The 22351-nt window shown below is 37.5% G+C and overlaps 1 protein-coding gene across 1 annotated transcript in view; it reads right to left on the bottom strand.

Moving 5' to 3' along the window:
• The window catches only part of USH2A (usherin), a 391200-nt gene that overhangs the window by 90287 nt on the left and 278562 nt on the right, over window positions 1–22351 (bottom strand). Inside the window, exons 44-48 of the mRNA XM_075088896.1 lie at window positions 21860–22069; window positions 20307–20509; window positions 18401–18513; window positions 11559–11754; window positions 2756–2924 (exon numbers count right to left, since the gene is read on the bottom strand). Coding sequence (XP_074944997.1) covers window positions 2756–2924; window positions 11559–11754; window positions 18401–18513; window positions 20307–20509; window positions 21860–22069 — 891 coding nt within the window. The remainder of the gene's footprint in view (window positions 1–2755; window positions 2925–11558; window positions 11755–18400; window positions 18514–20306; window positions 20510–21859; window positions 22070–22351) is intronic.

Below are 22351 nucleotides of genomic sequence, written 5' to 3'. Positions count from 1 at the left end.
CATGACAAAGACAAATTGAGAAGAGTAACAAAAATAATTTCTGTAAATATGATAATTATACAGCTGAAAACCTTTAAGGAGAGGCAGCTACATAATAGAGTTTGTTCTTGCTATGATTAACGGAACAGTCAGCCTACTTATTCTCAGCAAAAAATTTCCTTGTCTCCTCCAAAATCATTCCAAACTTGTTTTGAGGGACAAATTCACATTGCTTAAAAGAGTTTTTCAGTGTTGCTCAGGACTTCATCTCCCGAAGAACTTCAGGATTAAACTCACTTCAGAAATTAAATACCACCATCACAATCAGTGGACTTGGCTGCTACTTACACAAAAGCATCAGCTTAGGCCTCTAGGGTAAGACTGCCAACGAGATGGACACTACAATAGTGAGCTGGGCTGGGGTAAACTGTGTGCTATGAACAGACTAGATACTGTTATAAATGATATAAAAATTGGGCTAAATGGCAATAATTTTATTTTACTAGCATCTGCACTTGATCTGATCCAGTGTACTAAGTGTGCACTGTACTAAGAGGTATATTTCTGTATTATCTTTCTATGTTGCAATGTTTTCTGTGGCTCAAATGTCATTTGGAAGGGGTAGGGGTTTTGTTCTTCTACTGAAGATGGGTAGTAGAGGTGATTAAAGTATTTGGATTCTTGACTGTTAATAAGAGAAATATGTTTTGATTCTTAAAACTCATTTTTCCTCATTTAAAGTAATATATCAAGTCCATTTCTTCTGAAAGATTGGGAATTACAGACAGAGCGCCCTAAACCCAATGCAGCTTTTGTCAGCAATAAACATGTGATGCGATTGTAACAGATACAGATAAGAATACTGTTTTCCTTTCCCCCACATTCCTTGCCAAAGAGGTGTCTGGGTGGTTGTAGCATTATTTATTCTGCTCTGCTTTAAGAATCACTCCTCCCATCTTAGTTCTGGGATGGATGTTTGCACTTCCTTGTGCACTGTTTCAGAAACTGAGATTCCTGCCTTCCTAATTTGTAATCTTCATGCCTTCAGCCCGGTGTGCTTCAGTACATCTAGAGCTATCAAGCTGGCCAAACAACATCTGGGAAATATGTATGCTTAGAGAGTTTCCTGTATAAATAACTTTATCAAATAAAGTCAATAATAAACAAAAAAAGATGAGAACAAATTTTTAGAGTATAATAGATATAATCTGTTTAGATACTTCATCATATTTTCCTGCATTCCTCAGAATCTAATTTAGTTGCTACACAGAGAATGTATTAAAACACAGAATATAGCTTACATCTATTGGAAATAAAACTGTTTTTTTTAAAGAACTATTAGACATACGACACAAAGGATCAGTAACCTTCTCATTAACCTCTCAAAATGGGATCCATTCCAAGCTAGGCTTGAAAATGTTCTCTCTCTGAAAACTACCATGCAGTCTTACCAGTTAATTGTTATCCTTATCAAAGAATGACCCACATTAACATTTAGCTTGAGGTTATTAGCATATTTATAAAAATAAAAAAGAAAAAAGTGACCAACATTGTTCATGTTGCTGCCCTTTAGAGTACAGAAAAAGAGAATGCAGCAAGTATACTTAGGGAAAAAAAACCCACGTTTAAAATCATGTTCAAGCATTCACTGTTTCATGCTTGTGGACTGCTGACTGAACAAGAACTACTTTCAGACATAAGACATTTTGTTTCACTGTGCTTTTCTTTCTTAATGTAAACAACATTAAGCTAGTTAACATAGACCACTGGATGGGGACAGAGGTCACAGTATAATCTCTCCGTTTCAGTACATTGAGACTAATGAGGCCAGCAAAATACTTTTCTCTGGTTCTTCCATGTGATAGCATTTTTCTGATGTCATCATGGAAGGCATTCTAATATTGTGATACATGAATTACTTTTCAAAGGATCAGAACTTGGGACGTGCTGAATGTGTTGGCAAAAATTCAAGCATTTCTGAGCCTAGGGAATGGGTGCCAGCTCATGAGTAATGGAAGCATTTCAGCTCCCGACCTGACAATTGCCTACAAAGAAATATATGCTTTGAACGCTGCCCCCTGAAAGGGCTCTCTTCCCCCTTTTCCTCCCCTCTCCCTGTCAAAAACCCACCAACAAACTGGAAAACCAAACTTTGGACAATAGCACAGAAATTTAGTTTTGGCAAACCTCCCAAACAGTTCTGAGAATGAGTATGATCAGCCCTAAGAAAAGGATAAATTTTCATCAAAGATAATACATGTGGGATGTGTACTTTGATCTGTAACATTGGCAGAAACAGAGAGTAGACAATGTGAAAACAAGAAGTAGTGATGTAATCCATAATATCAACCCCAAATGCTAACAATTGTTCCACAAAAGAAATGGCTAGGGGAAATCACATGGGGTCAAGTCAAGCAGAGAACTAAACTGCACCACTAAATTGCCTGATAGTGTTCCTATTAAGCAGAACTGCCCTCCCCATTATGCAGCACTCACTGCAATTAAGTATAGTTTGGCATAAATTAGTTCTCTGGGAAATGACCCAATCATCAGGTTTCATCAATTAAGTCTTTCTTGTATAAACAGCGTACTGTGTTTAGAAGACAAAGTCAGTGCAATTTTCTTTGCTTATCCCACTGAACACAAGCCTCAAAGATATCTAAAAATCTTGATAAATCCCACAGTTATTGCTATGTTTTTATTCTCCTTGATTTAACAGATATATCAACTTTGTTGTTTTGTTTATTTCAAGCACTGGAAAGGAGTTGTCTCTTACCTACTAATACCCTAGTGTAATAACCACCACAGCACCGATGTTTTGGTTGCACAGCGTGTATCTGACCACCACAGCAAACCCCTGGTGAATTAAGAATAAATGGAATGTACTTGTCCTCGCAGCATTGGAAGCCAGGTTTATTGTCGTGCAGAATCCCATTACAACATACCTAGAAGTAGTTAAAAAAAAAAAAATCAGTAAGGCAATATCTGTTAAACAGAACATAATGTGTTCTCTGGCAAAACAACGTATATGAAAACGTGTACAAGACATCCTAGTACTGACACAAATATGACCGCAGTCAAATAAAATGTAACTTGGCTAAAATCCTGTGCCCTCCAGCATTATCAGACTTCAATAAACTACTGTGTATCTGACAGAATGCTGCTATTTTGTAGCCTTCAACCACACTGCACCTTAATGAAATAGTCCATTAATGTGAATATCTTCATATGCCCTGCAGGCTGTTTGAGCCTCTCAATGTGGAGTAGATTGCAATATGTAGTATAATCTACCATTACCTTATCCTTTTCTTTTCTCCCCAATTCTTATTTATTTATTTATTCATTCATTCATTTATGATGAAACATGTCATCTGAAACCCTTACAACTGCAAAACAGTTTTTCCCAATATTAGCTCTTGGGTTTTCTTTCACATAAAAATAAGTAGAATTTTCTTCTTATAGCACATGATCACTTATTTATGACCACAGTTGTTCAGACAATGTGATCTCAAGAGAATAGTATTTATATAAGGATTTTTTTTTTTAAATAAAATTTACATAGAAATGAATTTTGAAAAGGCCTTTTAACTTGGACTTCTTTCCAGGTGCTGTCGAGAAAATTATACGCTTGAACAATCAAATAATTTTTTGTACACTTATTCCTGTGTCGATAGAGTGGCACACTATATATACAACTAATCATATAAAACAGTCAGTAGAATCATTGTAAAAATTGTAAACTCAGAACCTACAATCAGTGCAACCTGTATTACATGGAAGGATGCCTCTTACAGCTGGACAGAAAATGCAGTTGGCAGTACAGCCAGGTGTTAGAGCAGAGTTGCTCCTTTGTTTTCTTTTGACATGGAGTGCTTCCGCCCCTGACTTCAACCCCATTCTAAATCAGGTTATCTTAGCAGCAAAGAAAGCAAGCACTCCCCTAGAAGGATCTTTTGTTTACCTACGTACTTTAATTACTAGCTGACAAAAAACTTTTAAAAAACTTGTATTACTAGACTCAGGACATCCAATTTGTATTACGTTTATAATGTTAACACAAATATACACATACAGAAAAAAATATTATTATTTTTCTTAAATCATAAACAAATTCGGTCTGACTTCAGAAAGATGATGCTTCGTTTTGTCCACTTCGGAATGGCCTTTACTCAACCACCCTTGGGATTACTAGGTTAGGTTCTGAAGTTACAATTTACAATACATAAACAATATGTAACTCAAAATTAACACCAACTAGGGCAGAGGGTGTTCTTGTTTCCTCATTATATTTTGTGGTTTTATAACCCTATATGCTTTGAATTGACACACAGTTTTCTGCTTTTCCAGCATGCTTTCTCATTCAGCATCTGTTTCAGACTACCCAAGTAGCTGAATTTTGTCATTTTCTGTTCAGGAATTTTGAGTCTCTGTAGGGCCTGTTATATTATTTTGCTGTCCACCTTGTCACTGGTAATATAATCCAATCTATGAATTTAATTAACCTACTGTTCTTTCTTCCAGATCATTAGTTAAGATGTCAAATAAAACTCTGCTTTACACCTCTTCTCTGCTTCCTATCTTTTGGATTTTTTTTTATGACTGGCACACACTCCAGTCTGAGTTTTTCTTCATTTACAATTGTCTCCAAAGCAACCTAGAAGATTACCTGGTCTCTCTGTATTTCCAAGTCATTTAAAAGCATTCTTAAAAGTATCAAATCAAGTACTGTAGTGCCACTGCCCTCTGAAGAGATCACATTTAGCAAAAATTCTTGACACTTCTTAAAAATGGACTCTGTCCTGTCCTTTTTACTGCATCCTGAGCTTGAGACACCAGACCGAGTAAATGCTGTACCTGCCTGCATGAAAGGAAGCCAAATACATGTTTCTCACACATTTTTGGTCTCAATTTGTGTGCCCCTTGTGATTGTGTCTCCCTCTGTGATTTGTCTAGCCCAATTTCTCATCTTTTCATGGATTTCATTTGCCATCCCTGTATTGTTTCCTTCTTTTCAGTGATGCACACCACACAAATTTCACCTGAACACAGTCTTCTGGCATTACTCAAGCTCAGATGCTTGAGCAGCCATTTTACTTTCCATGCGACGTTTCCAGTTTTAAGAAATGCCCCTTCTCTTGTGAATCCTCAGCAGAAACAGCTGCTCCACATATTTCACACAGACACTGGGAGGGACGTGTTAGTACTAGCTCTAAAGCATTCTGGATGGAACATTATTTGTAAGATTGCATTATTTTTGGTGTCTTGCCTTTTTCTCCTGAATTCCCTCAAAAAAAACCCAGCTGAATAGCCAGGTATGTTACACTAGTTTCAGCAGCTACTTTTCTGTGTTCAAAATTATTTAGGATCCTCTATATTTCTCAATACCCTATAGACAGCTTCCAAAAATGGGTCCAGTCAGCTCTAAAACACTTTCAGACTCTCATCTGGCATTACCGATTGATATAGTTGGTGCTATTATTATGTAGCTCCATAACATCCTCTGCAGTCAGCTGTAAATTGTTAAATAACACTTTTTTGGCAGTCCTCTAAAGATAGTTAGTTTCTATTTGCATTGATATTCAGCCCAAGGATTCTGCATTATCAATCCATAAAATAAAATGCATTCAAGTAATGCTAAAATTATGTCATAGACAAAGAAGAAAAGCAGATGGATTGAAAGTTATAGTGGCAAAAGGTTATTATTATCTCATCCTCTTAGATCTAAAAGTGACAGCCCCAACTGGACAGTGTTAGGATGTACATGAAAGTAGAAGCCTTGTAGCCATCAGATACAATGACACCAACAGTTTAGGCAGGTCGGAGATCTCAGTCTCATACAGAGGGTTGAATGCTTGACACATGCTTGCTAGCCAGAAGATCTTTACTATCTATGGAGATGATACAAGATGTTCATCCTTAGCTATCATGGGAGCCCTTAAAAATATCGGTAGACTAAGTTACTCACAAATCAATCCTGCAGTTATCCTCCCATCCAAGCCCACAGAGGGACTGTTACCCAGGAGCAGAGAGACTGGGAAGGACTGGGCATAAAGAAAGGCTTGCTACAATACCTGAGGAAGGCCCAGTCAGCCGTGCCACTAGCACAGAGTAACTAGATATCAAATCTGGCAGGCAGGATTACACAATATTTTAACAATTTTTAAAAATACTCCAAACTTATCTAGCAACTCTCTTTTAATTAAAATTCTGTCATCCCTGATCCCTCTGCTTGCTGAAGACTTTGCTGAAGGATATTATCTGGCCTTATGGACACATGCCAGTTGAGCTAGGACTGATTTATTCAAATAAACAGATGTGCTAGGCAGCCATGTTTATCCTTCTTGTCAAACACTTGCTGCCAGAGCCACTTTGTGAAATAGCAATTCACAAAACACTCTAAGGAATTCCTATTAGCTACAGGAGTTCATTAAAAATTTCTGCCTGTGGAGCAAACACCAGAGTAATGATTGACCCATCATGTTCTCATGTGAGAGGGAATATTTTAAATTAGCAAAGCACATTCTTTTTTTACTTAAATAATCTCTGAACCTATATAGACATCGTTTTTTGCTAAGTATACTTACCCATTTCTTTTCTCGAACTGCTGTTCTCTTTTGGTAATGACTACAGCCTTATATCTAAAATCCATAAGCAGAAATTATTGTTATCCTGTTACAAGTCACTATGTATTATCTTACTAAAATGAGTTTCATTTCCTGTCTTTCACGTGTGTTACAACACACACTATACATGAAGTGTTATCTTTTTAAAGGTTCTCTAAACCTGAAAGAACTTGAAAAGAATTTGCACAATATTGCTAGCATTAGTACTAAATCTTACATAAATATTGATCCAATATCTTTGACCAGTGTCAAGATGTGTTAATTTTCACTCCTGAAAACAGTGCTTTTTAGGTTAGCTATCAAGCCACCATTTTGCTCCTCCTGTCCTTAAAGGGAAGAGTCCTGCTGGTGTTTGTAACAAACGGCACATTAATTACGATGAGTAAAGGGGTAAGCCTGCACTTCCTAGTAATGTCAGAGTTATATTTGATTAGTTCATTAACTGCAGATTTACACAGCTTGTTGCTACTGAGAATAAAAAGTGCTGAAGCTGTATTAACACCTTCAGTCAGGACCCTTTTAACTGTTCATGTCCATACTCATGATCCATTGTGTACAGAAATTATTAGCCTTTATGCCATTATTTTAATTACTTTTTTGCTGTACCCGTCTCATTATTTTCAGTGTTCACCTCAGGATGCCAGTAACAACAGAAGAACAGTTTGGTAGCTACATGGATAATACAGAAATGCCTTCCCCATCAGTACTGAGATTATGCTCCCTGATGGGTGAAGCTAGGGCACATTCCAATGTTAATTGAAGTACATCTCTGCAGATCTCATGACATGTGCTCTGTAAACTGATGTCTGTTTTGAGATTTCAAATATGGATAGAGTTATGGATCATACCTTACTGAAAACAGCTAGGAAAAGACTGACAATTTTGGCAGCTTGGAAACACCCAAGCAGCACAGGTCTGTTACTGTAAAAGATACACAGGGACCTTCCAGGCAGCTGACAAAATTCACCATGAGATCGTATTCTCAGCTTCTCTGCAAAACTACACAAAAAAAAACTCCACAAAACCATCTCTAAATTCTTCCTGCACTCAAGAATTATAAATCCATCCAGGTCTGATGACAACACCAGGTTAAAGATACCAGGCACAGCACTGTGTTAGCTTTAGTTGAAATAACAAAGATTTCTAACGCTGAAGCAGAAAACTGGTAACAACCAGAAAAACGAAGTAGGGCTCTGGTGCAAGGATTATTAAGATAGCAGGAATCTTTTTTGGTCTTCTTTAGGCTTAATATCAGGCCTACATGAGCCCATGAATGTGCATGTACACATGTCTCTCGTAGTGGAAAGGTCATTTGCTGTTTTAGAGATTCCCAAGACAGCTCTGAGCAAGTTGGTTTATTTACACAGCACAGTGCTTATGCAGAGATACTAACCTGGATCCCAAACGTAGCCCACATATACCAGTGCAACCCTGCACCCGGGCTATTTAACACTGCCTTTCTGATATAACTGTGCTACTTAGCTGGGCCCAACTCAGACTATGTTAGCTGAAGAGTCTCTGCATCCCGCTCTTCTGTGCAGTGAAAACACACCCTTGTATTCCTATTACTGAAACACTTTGGTTTCTATGGATGGAGAGGATTATATCTCTTATGTAGATAAGAAAAAACATCCCTCTTTTTCTGCAGTGTCTTACAATAGCAAGCTGATAATACCAAATGTCACCCATAAATCCATAAGGAAATATTAATGAAGAGCCCAAGACATATCTCCAAATTATTTTTGTACAAAAGGCCTCCTTTTCCTCTCACTTTATAGTCCTGAATTCAAGTAAATTTTAAGAGTGGAATTAGACCCATTGTGTCTTGTGTACAAGGTGCAATAAATAACCAGAGCAGAAGTGAGAACTCCACAACCTGTTTGCCTATTGGACCTACATATATACAATCTGCCTGCTTTTGCTGACCAGCTTATCACCAAATGATCAAAAATCTTGTTTATTATTCTGGATCTGAACATCATTTAAGCTGCACAGTATTTAACTCTCAGTGGCATCTCTTCACATTTGGCTGTACAGTTAATGTATGGTGAACAGCAGCTGGCACTGTGATAAGAGGTTTTCTTTTCAGAAAAAATGTATGCTGGTCAGCGTTGCTTTTCTTCACTTCTGTCCAGTAAACTGTGGAATCTAAGGACCACAAATGCTAGCATAAATGCTTCAGCATTATAGCTAGCGCAGACTGATAGTGAATTATATAAAAGTGTGACAGAGGGATGCCACGTAAGGTCTTATGCTGCCCCTGTCACAGACTCAAGATTAAGAGGAACATGGATGTGCCAGGAGCTCTGTAAATCTCTGTCCTGGTTTAACCCGGCAGGCAGCTAAATACCACACAGCCGTTCGCTCACTTGCCCCCAAGTAGGATGGGAGAGGGAATCAGAAAAAATCTTGTGGGTTGAGATAAAGACAATTTAATAGGGCAGAAAAGGAGGGAAAATAATAATTATTATAAAAGAATATACAAAACAAGTGATGCACAATGCAGTCACTCACCACCCACTGACCAATGCCCAGCCAGTTCCAGAGCAGAGGCCACCCCCAACCCCGTCCCCGGCCAACTCCCCCCAGTTTTTTTGTTCAACATCACGTAATTTGGTGTGGAATATCCCTTTGGTCAGTTGGGGTCAGCTGTCCTGGCTGTGTCACCTCCCAACTTCTTGTGCACCTCCAGCCTCCTTGCTGGCAGGGCGGTACGAGAAGCTGAAAAGTCCTTAACTTAGTGTAAGCACTTCTCAGCAACAACTAAAACATCAGTGTGTTATCAACACTATTCTCATCCTAAATCCAAAACACAGGACTATACTGCTTACTGGGAAGAAAATTAACTCCATCCCATCTGAAACCAGGACAAAATCTCTCACAGATATTTTGCATGGCTAGTGCGGATACACATAGCAGACCAGGCAAATCACTGGGAGGGGATTTTAATCAATTCACCCACAAAAATTACTCCTCTGTCATTTTATGTATGAGTGCTTCAGTTCATACATATGGACCTTCTAGTCATCTTTTATATATCCATTACTTGACCAAATAGCACCCACTCCTAACCACAGCCTCTGAGAATACAGAGGGACTATTATAACAAAATAATGCAAAATTAATTAGAAAAAATTAGAAAGTCAGGAAACTATAAAAATAAATGGGCACTCTCCAAGCTCAAAGTTACCATAAATGCACAAAGGCTGAAAAAATAAAAACGGAGAAGGAAACTTCTAAAATTAATATAATACAAATGTAACTTATACATATGCCAAGATCTATTAAAAATTCTACCATGCCAAAAACCTAAAATAAGTAAATTTACCTTTTAGAACAAAGAACTGCTCATAATTCACTTGCAGGATTTCAGAAATGCATATGTTTAGTATAGTATTGTTTTTAAGGGAACTCAAAAGCTAAAGCTGTCTTGGCTGGAATAATTTATATTTTGATTTGAAACCCTCAAATAGCTCACTTCCTTAATTACTGTCTTGTCTGACAGGGAATCTTGTGAATACATATTGTTTGCTTTAGTCAAAGAACATGTGATGATGCCTTTGACAAATAGGGACATTATTTCATCTCATTAAATCTTACTTTCAAACTAAGAGTTTTCTACCTCATTTGTCAATAAAAACCATTACAGACTCCTGCTACACTATTGATCCTACTCCTAAACAGGAAGTCACATGAAGATTAACCTGAAAATAGCCATAATTTCAAAATACATCTGACAAATCACAATGGATCCCACTCAGAGCTGCTCATCATTGTCATGTAACAGCCACCCACCTGTAGCTGAATCTAAATAGATTTTCTGTACTGGAGAATCTGGTCATTAAGCATTTAGACAAGGAAGGATTTGGGGGGGAGGAAGCAAGTCGTGTTAATAACCACTATTTGCCGTGCAGAGTTTGAGGAATGATTCCTCACACAGAGAGCAGCTTTATAGTTTTACTAGTGTTTTTGAAATTCAGCATACATCTAGAAAATTTCATATGGCCTTTAAGTGGTTCAATGCAATCACTTTATGCCAAAGGAGCTGTATGAAATACCATCCTGTGCCCCATAGATACCTGAATACTTGAGCTGACAAAGAATCTCCTCTAGTAGTTTACAGTGTGCGATCTGTGGCATGCAGCTGAGCAAAACTGATTCTTCCAAGTGGGATGCAAAATCCATACAGAGATCTATATACATATATACCCACCATGTAATTTGGCACAATGGGATTGGATCAGTGGATTCAAGAGGTTGGTACTGAGATTCCTCACACTTCCATTACAGGTGGCTTGTGAGAGTTAGTTTGGATCAGATACAGCCTGATTCCTTGGGATGAACATCTGCATCATGCACGTGGAGCAAAGCCTTACGAAGGGAAGAAACCTCAGATTCATGCTTGCGAAGTGAGGTGGCCCACAGACTGGTTGGGAGACTAAAGTCCCCATCCAGACATATTTGAAGGATTTTTGAAACACAGATTCTGGCTTAGCTTTCTGTGCAGGGGTTTTAGTTTTTGTGTATTAAAAGCACTTCTACTGCAAACCAGCATATAGTAAATGAAAATAATATGGGGGTTCACTTCAGAACTGCACTGTTGCTCCAAACCAAAGTGTTAATGCAAGACACATTCATAAAGGCTAACCGATTAATTTCTGCTGAAAGGAGAAATAAAGTCAACAATCACAGACTTAAGACAAGAGAATCACTTGTCGTCAGCTGACTCACATACACTGCTGGAGATTTTTGCACAACTATCCCTGTATTGAGCTCAAACATCCATATTTGATTTTAAAAAGTTTCAAGACGTGTATCAGAACCTTGATTTTAAAATATCAAAAAGAAGCAGAGCCATCCACTTCCCTTCCTCTGATAACTAAAGAGGTTTGGTTTACACACCTATTCCTAAAAGTAATTTTTCATTACATTGCTAACTTAAGAATATATGTGTACCTTCAACTCTGGATGATAACACACTTCTCCGCAGATATTTTCGTGCTTTTTACATTCTAATGACAGGCACATTCTATTACTTTTGCTCCTTGGAGTCTTTGATGGGGTACACCTCTGCCACGCTTTACGTAAGAGTTCATAACCCAGGATAATGCCATTTGGCTGCCCTGGTGACGCCCAGCTGATTTGAAGAGATCTACAATAAGCAGAAAATTAACATCTGTTAAATTATTGAAAGTAGTTATGCTTCTATGGATACTTACATAGAAGGATTAGCATGTAGTATTTCTATCTCATACTAGTTCACATGGAGTAAAATATTTTGAAGACTCCAAAATGTTCCTCTGGATGATGAATTTCACAGCTGCTTTAAAAACCGAAAGGTGTAAAAGTCTGAAAGAAGTGTCAATATGTGCTAATACTCTGGGGAAAAGAAATCACACATGCAATCAAGGTCCTTAAAGATTGCTATTTAAAGACATCTCATTCATACTTCTGGAAACTTACATGTAATAAACTTTTTAGCATTTTACTCGTTTCATTTCAGTCACAGAAGAAAGGATTCAGTATGCCTTCCTCGTGCAAAGGCATATATGAATTATTGTTAGGGCTGCTGTGACTGTTCAGGTAGGAACCTGGTAGAGGACAGGCAGTTGGGGGGCAAAAGACCACCCCTGTCCCCTGAGCTGTTGCCAACTCAGCTTACTCACATTGTGCTCAGTCACCATTTAGAACAGATTTGTATTCATCTTGCCTTTTCCCTGCTTTCAAAAACATTATACAGAAAAAATATGTTGCTTTGAAACATATTCTTCAGCACAGAATTAAAAGAAAGAACTCATCACAGCATCAGTTAGCACTAGTTCTCTTACGTGCTTAAATATTTTCATTGACATAAAATTAGAAGTAAAAAGCGCAAGCATTTATCACAGATAAGACTCAAGACTTCTGAGTTTGAGTGCAAAAGCATGACTGCAGCAGCCCACAAAAGACTGTAAAACAAAATCCTGTTGTTCATTTCAGGTTTGATATCAGAACATCATCAGTTTCAGAAAGAAAGTATCTTAAGGGAAAATTCATGGTAAACTGTAGCCTGCCTGTCACTACTAAAAATGTGCAGATACTGGCTCCAAAATCTCATTTAATATTACAATTTTTAAAAAATGTCAAAAGGGACATTTGAAACAGAAATTTGCTCTGTCTTTTATAGTGTACACATTTTACATTGGTATTTCAAATGAAAACTTCATTTCTTGCATACTTTGTATGTTGCATACGACACAAATTTCTTTTGCTATGACTCTCTTTGGGTAGAGAGAAGGAGATCCCAATGCTACATATAGATCAATAGGAGGACTGACAACATTGCATAGTACATACTTAGGCTCCAAGTACCTCTTTTTAATCTCCATGTCCCAATTACACAGGCGCTGTCAGAATGCCAGCGACACCATGAATTAGCATTCATTTACAGTGAAAATGTTACAGTGAAACAGCAGCTGCTGAGATAAACTTTGACATCTTAACAGAATAGAAATAACTGAATTATTATTTCACTTCCTTGAGGTATAAACAGAGGAATACACACAGCAATAAGCCTTTGCAGAACGGGAGTTAATGTCACCTATGAAGGAATAACCTCACAGGTGACTTGTAGAGACACCATTATCATTCCAAGGTCTTAATCTGAAACATAGGTTTAATTCCATATTCTGTACATGGCTATTTTGCATTCACTACATATTCTACCACATGCACATGAACACACACTTGCGTGCATACACCCTGTCTATATTTAAATAACGTTACAGGACCTAACTTAAAAACATAAAGGCAGGAAAATATATAAACTTCTGAAAAAAAAGATAAACAGAAAAGAAAAAGAATGGTAGTATTTCAATCTTTATAAATGCCATTGTAACTTTCTCCTGGTCCTTGCACAGTACAGATCACAGGAACAAAGAAAGCATTTCCAGTCATTTTTTTGAATTATTTGCTTTCTGCAAGTTTCATTCAGACCCTCAAGGGTATATTTTGAAGGTATTGTGTCAGTTTTTGGAGTTTTGCAAGTCATATTTCTCTCTAAAATAATTTCAAATTAGGCCTAAGAATTGATGCAATGATTTGAACATTCTGCATTTTCTGCAGAGCTCAGCATGTGTTTCTTTGTTTTTAACAAGCAATCACTATTATTATTATTCAACTTACAGATACACATTTGTGGCGGACATAGCCTGGTATTGTGTAAAGCTGCAGCTGGACAAGAAAATTATGTGGCATGGGATTCACTGACAAGTGCCACTGCAAGGGTAGGGCTTGGTATGACCTTCCAATAATGACTCACAGAGAAGCAGACTCCTTCATGATTTTATGAACGTTTCAGTGAAGCCTACACCTTCTGATGTTTGCCACCCATGGCAAATTGTGGTGGTTTTGAAAGCATTACAGCAAGAACAATGCATAGCTCAGATAAAAAAAAAAAAAAACAGCAGGGTTTTCACAGGACTACAGAGGCTTTTTAACACCCCACCATCTGAACAAATACCCCAGGCTGAGCTGAGAACCCTTAACTTTAGCATGCATTGAGCCGTATCATGTCTGGTGTATTTGATACAGCTGCAGAAACACAGGGACAGCCTGCCCATCCTCTCCTCCTCTTCATCCCCAGTTACTCCCTCTCAGCTAAACTGCAGTTGTATCTATGCTGGTAAGTGCTCACAGCCCAAACTACAGGAGCAGACTTGCAAATTCTGGGCACAGGTAGATGTACAACACCTGGCATGTGGCATATAGTCCTTGTCTGGCCAGGGAAAACTTCATTTCAAGCATGTGCCATTCATGATCGTTCAAATGCTGGATTAATCCCTCCTGTGACTGCTGTCAACGTGGTGAAAAATACTGAAGTAGGGCTCACCTGCCAGAGAAAAAACAGCCTAACCAGATTCACAGAAAAGAACTGCTTCAGATTACAAGTTCCATGAGGCACTACAGCACTTCGAGGAGATAAAGAACAATTTTAAACTGATCCACAAAGGTGTATCTGTTTTTGGTGCAACAGAGCAAACCAGAATCCTTTGGCTCAAGCATGTGAAGACAATTCATTCCGATATTTTACAGGTGGAAATATTTTTTTTATATCCATGAAAAATATCCGTATTTCAGGTTTGATATAACATCAGACACATTCTGGTAAAGCAGACTTCGGAAAAGAAATTCTGCTTTTTACCTGCTTCAAGAACCCATGAGCCATGAAAAGAACTCCTTTGGATTTTTTCCCCTCAACTCAGTAGCAAAGGTTTAACCATCAAGACTAAGAACATAATAAGGCCTCACTTTTTAATCTTGAGACCAAATGTTGTATTAGTCTCATCAAATGCAAGGCTTAAATTAAAAAAAAAAAAATCACATAAAACCTAAGATTCAATGACTTTACTTTCAGGAGCTGGAATTAAAAACAAGTCACAGAAAAATCACAAGATCCACCCGACATTATTAAGATAGGGAACACTGCAATTATGAATGACCAGTAGATGAAATACTTTCCTCATCAGAAGATCACACATACTGAGCAACTGCTTCGCATTATTGCACGTTATTGCTGTATCACGGACTGCAGTGCTAGCACAATTAGAGAGGTGGTATGACACAGTACAGAAAGCCTAATAAATAGCATTATGCTTCTATTGTTGCTACAAACTTCTTCATGAAATCTTTCTGTGCCTTGTTTTTTCCATTACTAAAGTAGGGAGAGTGATCAGATTTCCTCTGTGGGAGCGCGGACTTGGACACTCCAGGCAAGTGCTATAAAACCAAGCATACTTGAGAAACCTGACTTTGTATGTTGCCTAGACACACAGGTTGGGCTTGACTCCACAGCAACCTTCCCCAGCATTTCATGTTTATTCACATAGTTATGAATCCCTTTATTTGTACTTTCCACCCGTTTTCCCAGTATGGAAAATCAGACTTACTAGTCTTTAGTTCCTCAGATCCCCTTGGAGAAATCTGCACTACTTTGTCTCATCTTCCATTCCTCCAGTACCAAGATAAATTTAGAGGATATTTTACACAGCATAGTAGTTTGGCACTTTCATATTTGAGCTCCTTTAGAACTCCTGAGCAAATACCATCATCCCAACAATTTATTACTATATGTTTTATCCAATTGTTCTAAAATTTTTCTCACAAACATGTTAATCTGAGATAGTTCCTCCAGCTCATTCACGCACGAACAGCATCTGATGGCTCCATGACACTGAACATCAAATTCACCTATCTTTTCTCCCATGGCTTTATCTTCTTCGAGCTTTCTGTTACACCATGACCATGGTTTCTGGTTCCCCCAGGGTGCATAAAGGGGCCTCTCTTCCTTCATGAAGCTCTGAAGCATTTTCCCTAGTTTTTGCCACATGGTGTTTTCAGAGCCATCAACCTTTTACTTAAGCACTGAACAGAATTACTGGCATGGTTCATCTGCATTGTGCCTCAGTTTTCTGAAATGAACAAAGCTGCTACTAAGTATTGCTGTTAGGGAAAAAAAACTAATAAGCATGCTGTATTACAAGGAACAAGAGAAAGAAGAAAAGTATTTTAAAGGGAAATGAACTATTTTCCAACACACCATGAGAATTTAATCCACTACACAAAGTTTAAGTCAGCATCCACATGCATGCAGTACTCAGAGAACTTTCTAATTTGTGCAATAAAATACAAAACTTCTCAATAGAGACAAATCCTGAGGTCCTAACTGAAAAAATAAAAAAGGTGGCCAATGCCACCCCCCTCCAAAAAAACAAAAGCCAGACAAGAAATATAACAAACCAGAACCTGACTTAGGACTTCAGGACAGGGTCCCATACTGTTTTCTATTTGAAGTTTGGCATTATAAAATAATCATTCCAGGACTGCGACCTTTTGTGCCAGGTTTCAGCCTGAAGCTGAGTTATTAACTGTAAGGGGTGGAAAAGTAAGGTATTTATAATGGCTCCAGTGGCATAACCTTCATTAGAACAGTGTGGATGGAGCTGCTATCAGAAAGGCTTCTAAGAAGTTGGTGGGTGAAATTATAATTTATGTCATGCAGCACCTTGAGGCAAATTTTAAAACAATTATTTGTGAATGCTACAAAGACATTATCCTACACCATTCTCATCAATAACACAGCCCCCCAAACTGATTCAGAAGAGGGAAAAACACCATGATTCCAATTAAAGACAATAAACGGCAGAGTCTGTATTATATCTCAGGTATCCCATAAGCCTATACTCTAGAAATGTTTTTTTTTTTGTCTGTCTGATGATAGATGTGTATTAAAATGTCCTCTTGTCTACACAAACTGGTTTTTTGCCCAAGCTTTTTCTTTTATGGAGGATAAATAAGCAAAATTCATATTCAGCCCAGCACCTGCTGAAGCTGTCAGCTGTAGTGTTTGTCATATTTCAATCAAAGCTGAAGCCAGCCAGTCATTTTTATACTACACAATCCCTACATACTCGAGGACCAGAATTAATGAATTAGCTATTGATTAAATTCCACTCTAGCAAATCCACCGTGGCAAATAAATGAACTACCCGGGGCACGTGTAGGCCACGGCCAGACATGTCCGGGCAATCGATCAGTAGTTAGTATTCTTTTGGGATATAAGAACAGCTGATGATAATATGACATGTAGGAAAAGGCAGTGTAGAAACAGAGTCTGTTTCTGGCTGAGCAGATTATAAAGTAGGAAAGCATTTTTGATCCTTTTGCATTCATGTGTTATGACATATTTAGTCTATATATAATAGCAGAAACATGCATAAGAGTTTGCAGTACAGACAATACAGACAAAGGCACACATAAGTTAAAGCCAAGGGCAAAAGATGAGATCCTGAACTGAGTTCTTATCATCAAACAAGCTTTGTATCTGTATGTGTGACACACAAATAGCAAGCTTAATTTCACCCTTATATAGAAACAAATGCTGAATTCAAGCAAAGTGTAGAAATGATAAACAGCAAACCAAAGTCCTTAAGAAAATGGAGAAGCAAATCCATTCTGTTGGCTATTTCTGAAGGCTCAGATGTTAGATTTTTGTTATTTAAAAAAAAGATTTTGTTTTCTTTCTATAAAAGAAAAGCTGCTAATGAGCATAGTCCACCAGGAGTGTAATAAAATCACATGAACAATAACATACACACAGGAGGCTAACTATTTTATTGTTGATGTAATTCTGAAAAATGTGTTAGCGAGCTTAGTTTTAGTCTGTCTTTGGAAGATATAAATGCCCAAAGAATCACTGTATATGTTACTATTTGGCTGCTTCTAAGGACTACAAATCTGATGCTCCCTTTACAGTTAAGAAGTTTGCCCATGCCTGCAGATGTTGTGGGTAGGCAGATTGCAAACAGTGGTTCAAGGAGACACAGATACGTATGCCTTTTAAGACAGTTTACTAATTCTTACTGTTGTGATAGGTGACATTTTTTTACCCACAATTATTCTAAGTTTCCATTATCAGCATCGCATTGTTCCCTGAGCATTAATCTTCCTCTTCTTAACTGACAGCAAAACGTGATAATTTTCATTCCTCTACACCTCTCTTAACTACTTCCACTTATGCTGTGTCTATTATCACAGCACAGTGATACCTAAATGGGTATGTACAATCAACCAAGGGCGAAATTTCTTCAATTGATCTTTTGGCCAAAAACCCCAAGACCAAAAATAACCACCATGAAAAATGCTTTCAGAATGAATTTGTTTATGCACCTTATTAATTTGAGAGAAGACAACCTTACTTTCTGGTCCCCATTCCAGCTGCAAATCACTCTGATACATGAAAGCCACCTACAACATAGTACCTTGAGCCAATTACGTGAATAATGGGTGCTGACAGCTGCTTTGGCTCATCTTCCACAGTTGTAATCTGGGTCCCATTGCTTCTCACACAGGCATACACTGTGCAGACTTCAACCTGATGAAGAAGAACATGAGTTTCACATACTGAGCTGCAGAAATTTTTCAGCTCTGCTACTTGTTTAGACTTCTCTCTTCACCCAAGATTTTATTCTCTTCTATTTAACAGATTCCACACAGCCAGGAAAATACCACAGCTTTGATATACGTATATCTACCAGAGATATACTCTGCTGTATCACATTTTCCCCATGCCATTTTCAGAAAAAGGGTACATGCAGCCCTTTGGCACTAATTGCTGTTCTTTACTGCATTATCACCAACAGAGTTGCAGTGAATTTGTTTTTGTGTTTGTATATGTAGAGTCCTGTACACATCACTTGAAAAAATGTACTTTGATTTGGGGCCTTGAGTAGGTTTTCTACACCTACCATAAATTCTGACATAAAAATAAGGATATTTTTTCCTTAATGTTTTCTATTTCTTCATGTCTGTTCTGGAAAATTAAAAGTGAAAAATGCAAATAGGAATCATACACTTTGTTATGAAAAATGCCACAGAAATAAAAACTTCTTCCATCAATTCTTGGGATTAAATTAAGCAGAGGCAAAGTGAAACAGCTAGTGAAGGATGGTAACATTGTTTCTGTATTGTCAACAGAGAAGTTACTTGAAACAGAAGAGCACAAAAAATGAAAGATAATGCAGTATGGTTACCAGTAAGATGCACGTGCATCCAAGATAATATTGTTTCCAGAACAAGAAGAAAAAGAATTGAAAGAAAAAAAACTAAACCAGCTAATTTTGGTTTTACTTATCTTATCGATGCAGTATAAGTCCAGTATAAAGACCAGGGAAGCAGAAGAGAAGAATAATTAACATCTCAAGCAACAGAAGGTGGCCATGGTAAATTAATATAGAGGGTCTATAAGTGAGACAGTGCACTGAATTTGCATTGTTATTGAGAAAAGACAAATGTGTTTCCAAGCGACATTCAGAAAGTCATATGTGTATTCATGGATGGAGGTTTGCTGTTTCAGAGGGGCTGGAACATAGAAATCTGTTACGGTATGCCTGCCTGTGATGTTTATTTATGGCATGGAGTAACCAGATGCAAATTTTCCGAATGAAGTACACATGATACTACTAAGTCTCTCTCATACACCATGCAAACCAAACTTGAACAAAATAGACAGGTAGAGTTACAATTAAGTGTCAGACAGAATTTCTTGAATATATTAAAACAACCTAAGGAGAGATTTTTTTTCCTGCACACAGTATTTTGCCTTTCATTAGATATATGAATAGACAGGCAAAGATAGAGATGGAGAAATGGAAAAGCAGAGAAAAAATATTGTACTTATTAACATCCTAAAAAGTACTACTATGATTTCAGAGATCAGCTCTGCTTCCTCCTCAGAAGGATGAGGAGAAAAAAATGATAAAAGGATGACAAATGCAATATCATTATTTCTCTGTGCTGATATATTATGCATGCCTGATGTTTCTAAAACAATTGCAATTTTCTTTTAATGAGTAGGAGTAGAATCTTGGCCTCTTTGTAATATATGTTAAAGCTTTGTTAATGTTGTAGCACAGAGCATTTAGGGGAAAGTAAATGGAGTTTTGATGGTTTGAAAAAAGATAATGGAAATTTGTATTATGAAAAGTGTACACAGACCTAAAATATGCTGAAAATAAATGTATGCCTTGGATGTATACACACACAAACATCAATGCAAATATATGTCCATGTATGTAAAGAAATTCATTAAACAATATTCCACTTGGAAATACACATATTTTATGTAAGATTAAAGTATATTACACAACCCAGAAAAGATATTCTAACCTGTATATCATAGACAGTGAATGGAGACAAATCGGCTAAAAGAAAGGACCCTGGCTCGTTCATTCCAGTCTTGTACTGCTTATTATTTACATAGATAGAGTACTCTGTGACAACACCATTTGGGTTTGAAGGCGATGTCCAGATGACACGTACAGCTGTACTGTTGATGATGACAACCTCTGGAGGGAACATGCCCTCAGGCTCTAGAAATAAAGGAAGAAACTGAATAAACTCCAGCTGTCTCTGCAAAAGCACTTGTTTAACCAAATGCAGATTAGTATTTAGGTTTAGCAAAGGGTTCACTGCTTATCTGCTTTCCTCTGATGAAGTTATCACAGTCTGTAGTCTTCTGTAAATTGGCTTATTATACTCTCAGTTAGAAACCATGAGAGCTGATGGTAAAATGCTTTATACCAGCAGCATAGTGTCAATCATCAGTAGTATGTGGCCAGTGAGATATGATGATAAATTATTCACCCATCTGCACTGCCAACATACGAACATTATTTTTATGTCTCCCAATCCTAATCCTTCCAAAAAAGGAGAAAAACAGAGCATTTTGCTTTTAAAGCAAAACCTGAGACCAAAATATTTTATGTCTGGTGGAACGTGACGTTATCAGCCTCATAGCTGAAGCACTGTGAAGCAATATGCAATACCGTCGTTATGTAAATGGTTTTGAATGTTGATTACTATAGGTAATGATGAAGTCTAACACTTATTAATAAAAAAAAAACCACAACACCTTCCTTAGTGTTAAATTACATCATTATCTAAGCATGTCAGAAATAACTATGCAAAGATGTATTTTTATCATAAGAACCCATCTTTACCAGCTGAAAAATTGTCCTTGCGATCGATTCTATTTTATAAACAAAAGGTGCCGACCTTTGGCATCAGAAAGGAAATGGAATCCTCACTTAAAGTGCTTTGCTAATGACCTGGAACACTTGCTTCTGAGGTAATGATATTATAATGCTTATAATGAGACTTTATAAAGCAAAAAGATTAGAAAGACCATTCTAAACACATTTCAGATTCACGATTATTTTTTTATTTTATTCCTGTCCCCATCCCTCCCCCTGCACTTGCCCACTGGCATAGAAATTACTCATAAAGAATTTTCTTTGAGGCTAAACTCACACCTAGAGTTTCTGGTGACTCAGGAAAGGCCCTGTGTACGACTTTCATGTCAAAAGCATACCGCTTCACAGAGCAAATCTTTTAAAAAACCCATTAATTGTTTCTAAATTCCACCATTTATTGATACAAACTCGATTCCAAACCTAGTGCACACAGATAGAAGTATGCAGGAGAAGATGAGAACAAACTGGGTTAATATCTGCTATTAGAGCTTTTGCTTCTGTCTCAGTGGGACCGTTTATTGATCTACCACATGATGACAACCAGCACTTAAGCATTTTAGCGTTTTAGCCCTTTTTCCTTTTATACCGGAAATTTTATAATGGAAGGATGACTGATCTCAACCCTAACAAAAATCAATCAATTTCATTCTCAGATTTTAAGCCAAGCCACATTCACTGCTAACCAACCTCCATCTGAGGTAGTCACATGCACAACTTCACTGTTGATGCCGTGGGCTCCATTAAAAACTTGAAAAAATATCTGATACTCTGTGTTGGGCTGTAAATCACCTATGACTATAGAGTTTACATCAGCCTGTATCCTCAGAGATCTTCTATGATCAGTAGAATTCAGGAAGAGGGTGTAATATGCAACATCTCCTTGCAAATCTTGCAGTGCTAAGAAAAGAAAGGAAAAACACTGGGAGATCAGCTGGGAAATACTCAGTCAGCAAGTCTCTTATCAACAACAGTTATTGTGAAGAGAAAAATAAATTTTATCCAGACCCCCTTATTTAAACAAAAAGCAAAGATTCCATCAAGTGCCTTCAGTTTCACCCTTATAAGCAGATATGCAAACTGCTCTTCCAAACGTGTTCCAAAATCGTTAACAGTTCATCGTCCTATCTAATACTGGAGAAAGCATTCTTTCTCTCCCCATGATGACAACGGAATCCATGA

The sequence above is a fragment of the Phalacrocorax aristotelis genome, chromosome 3, assembly GCF_949628215.1.
Source record: "Phalacrocorax aristotelis chromosome 3, bGulAri2.1, whole genome shotgun sequence".
NCBI classification, from domain to species: Eukaryota; Metazoa; Chordata; class Aves; order Suliformes; family Phalacrocoracidae; genus Phalacrocorax; species Phalacrocorax aristotelis.
This window is presented reverse-complemented; position numbering and strand designations above follow the sequence as displayed.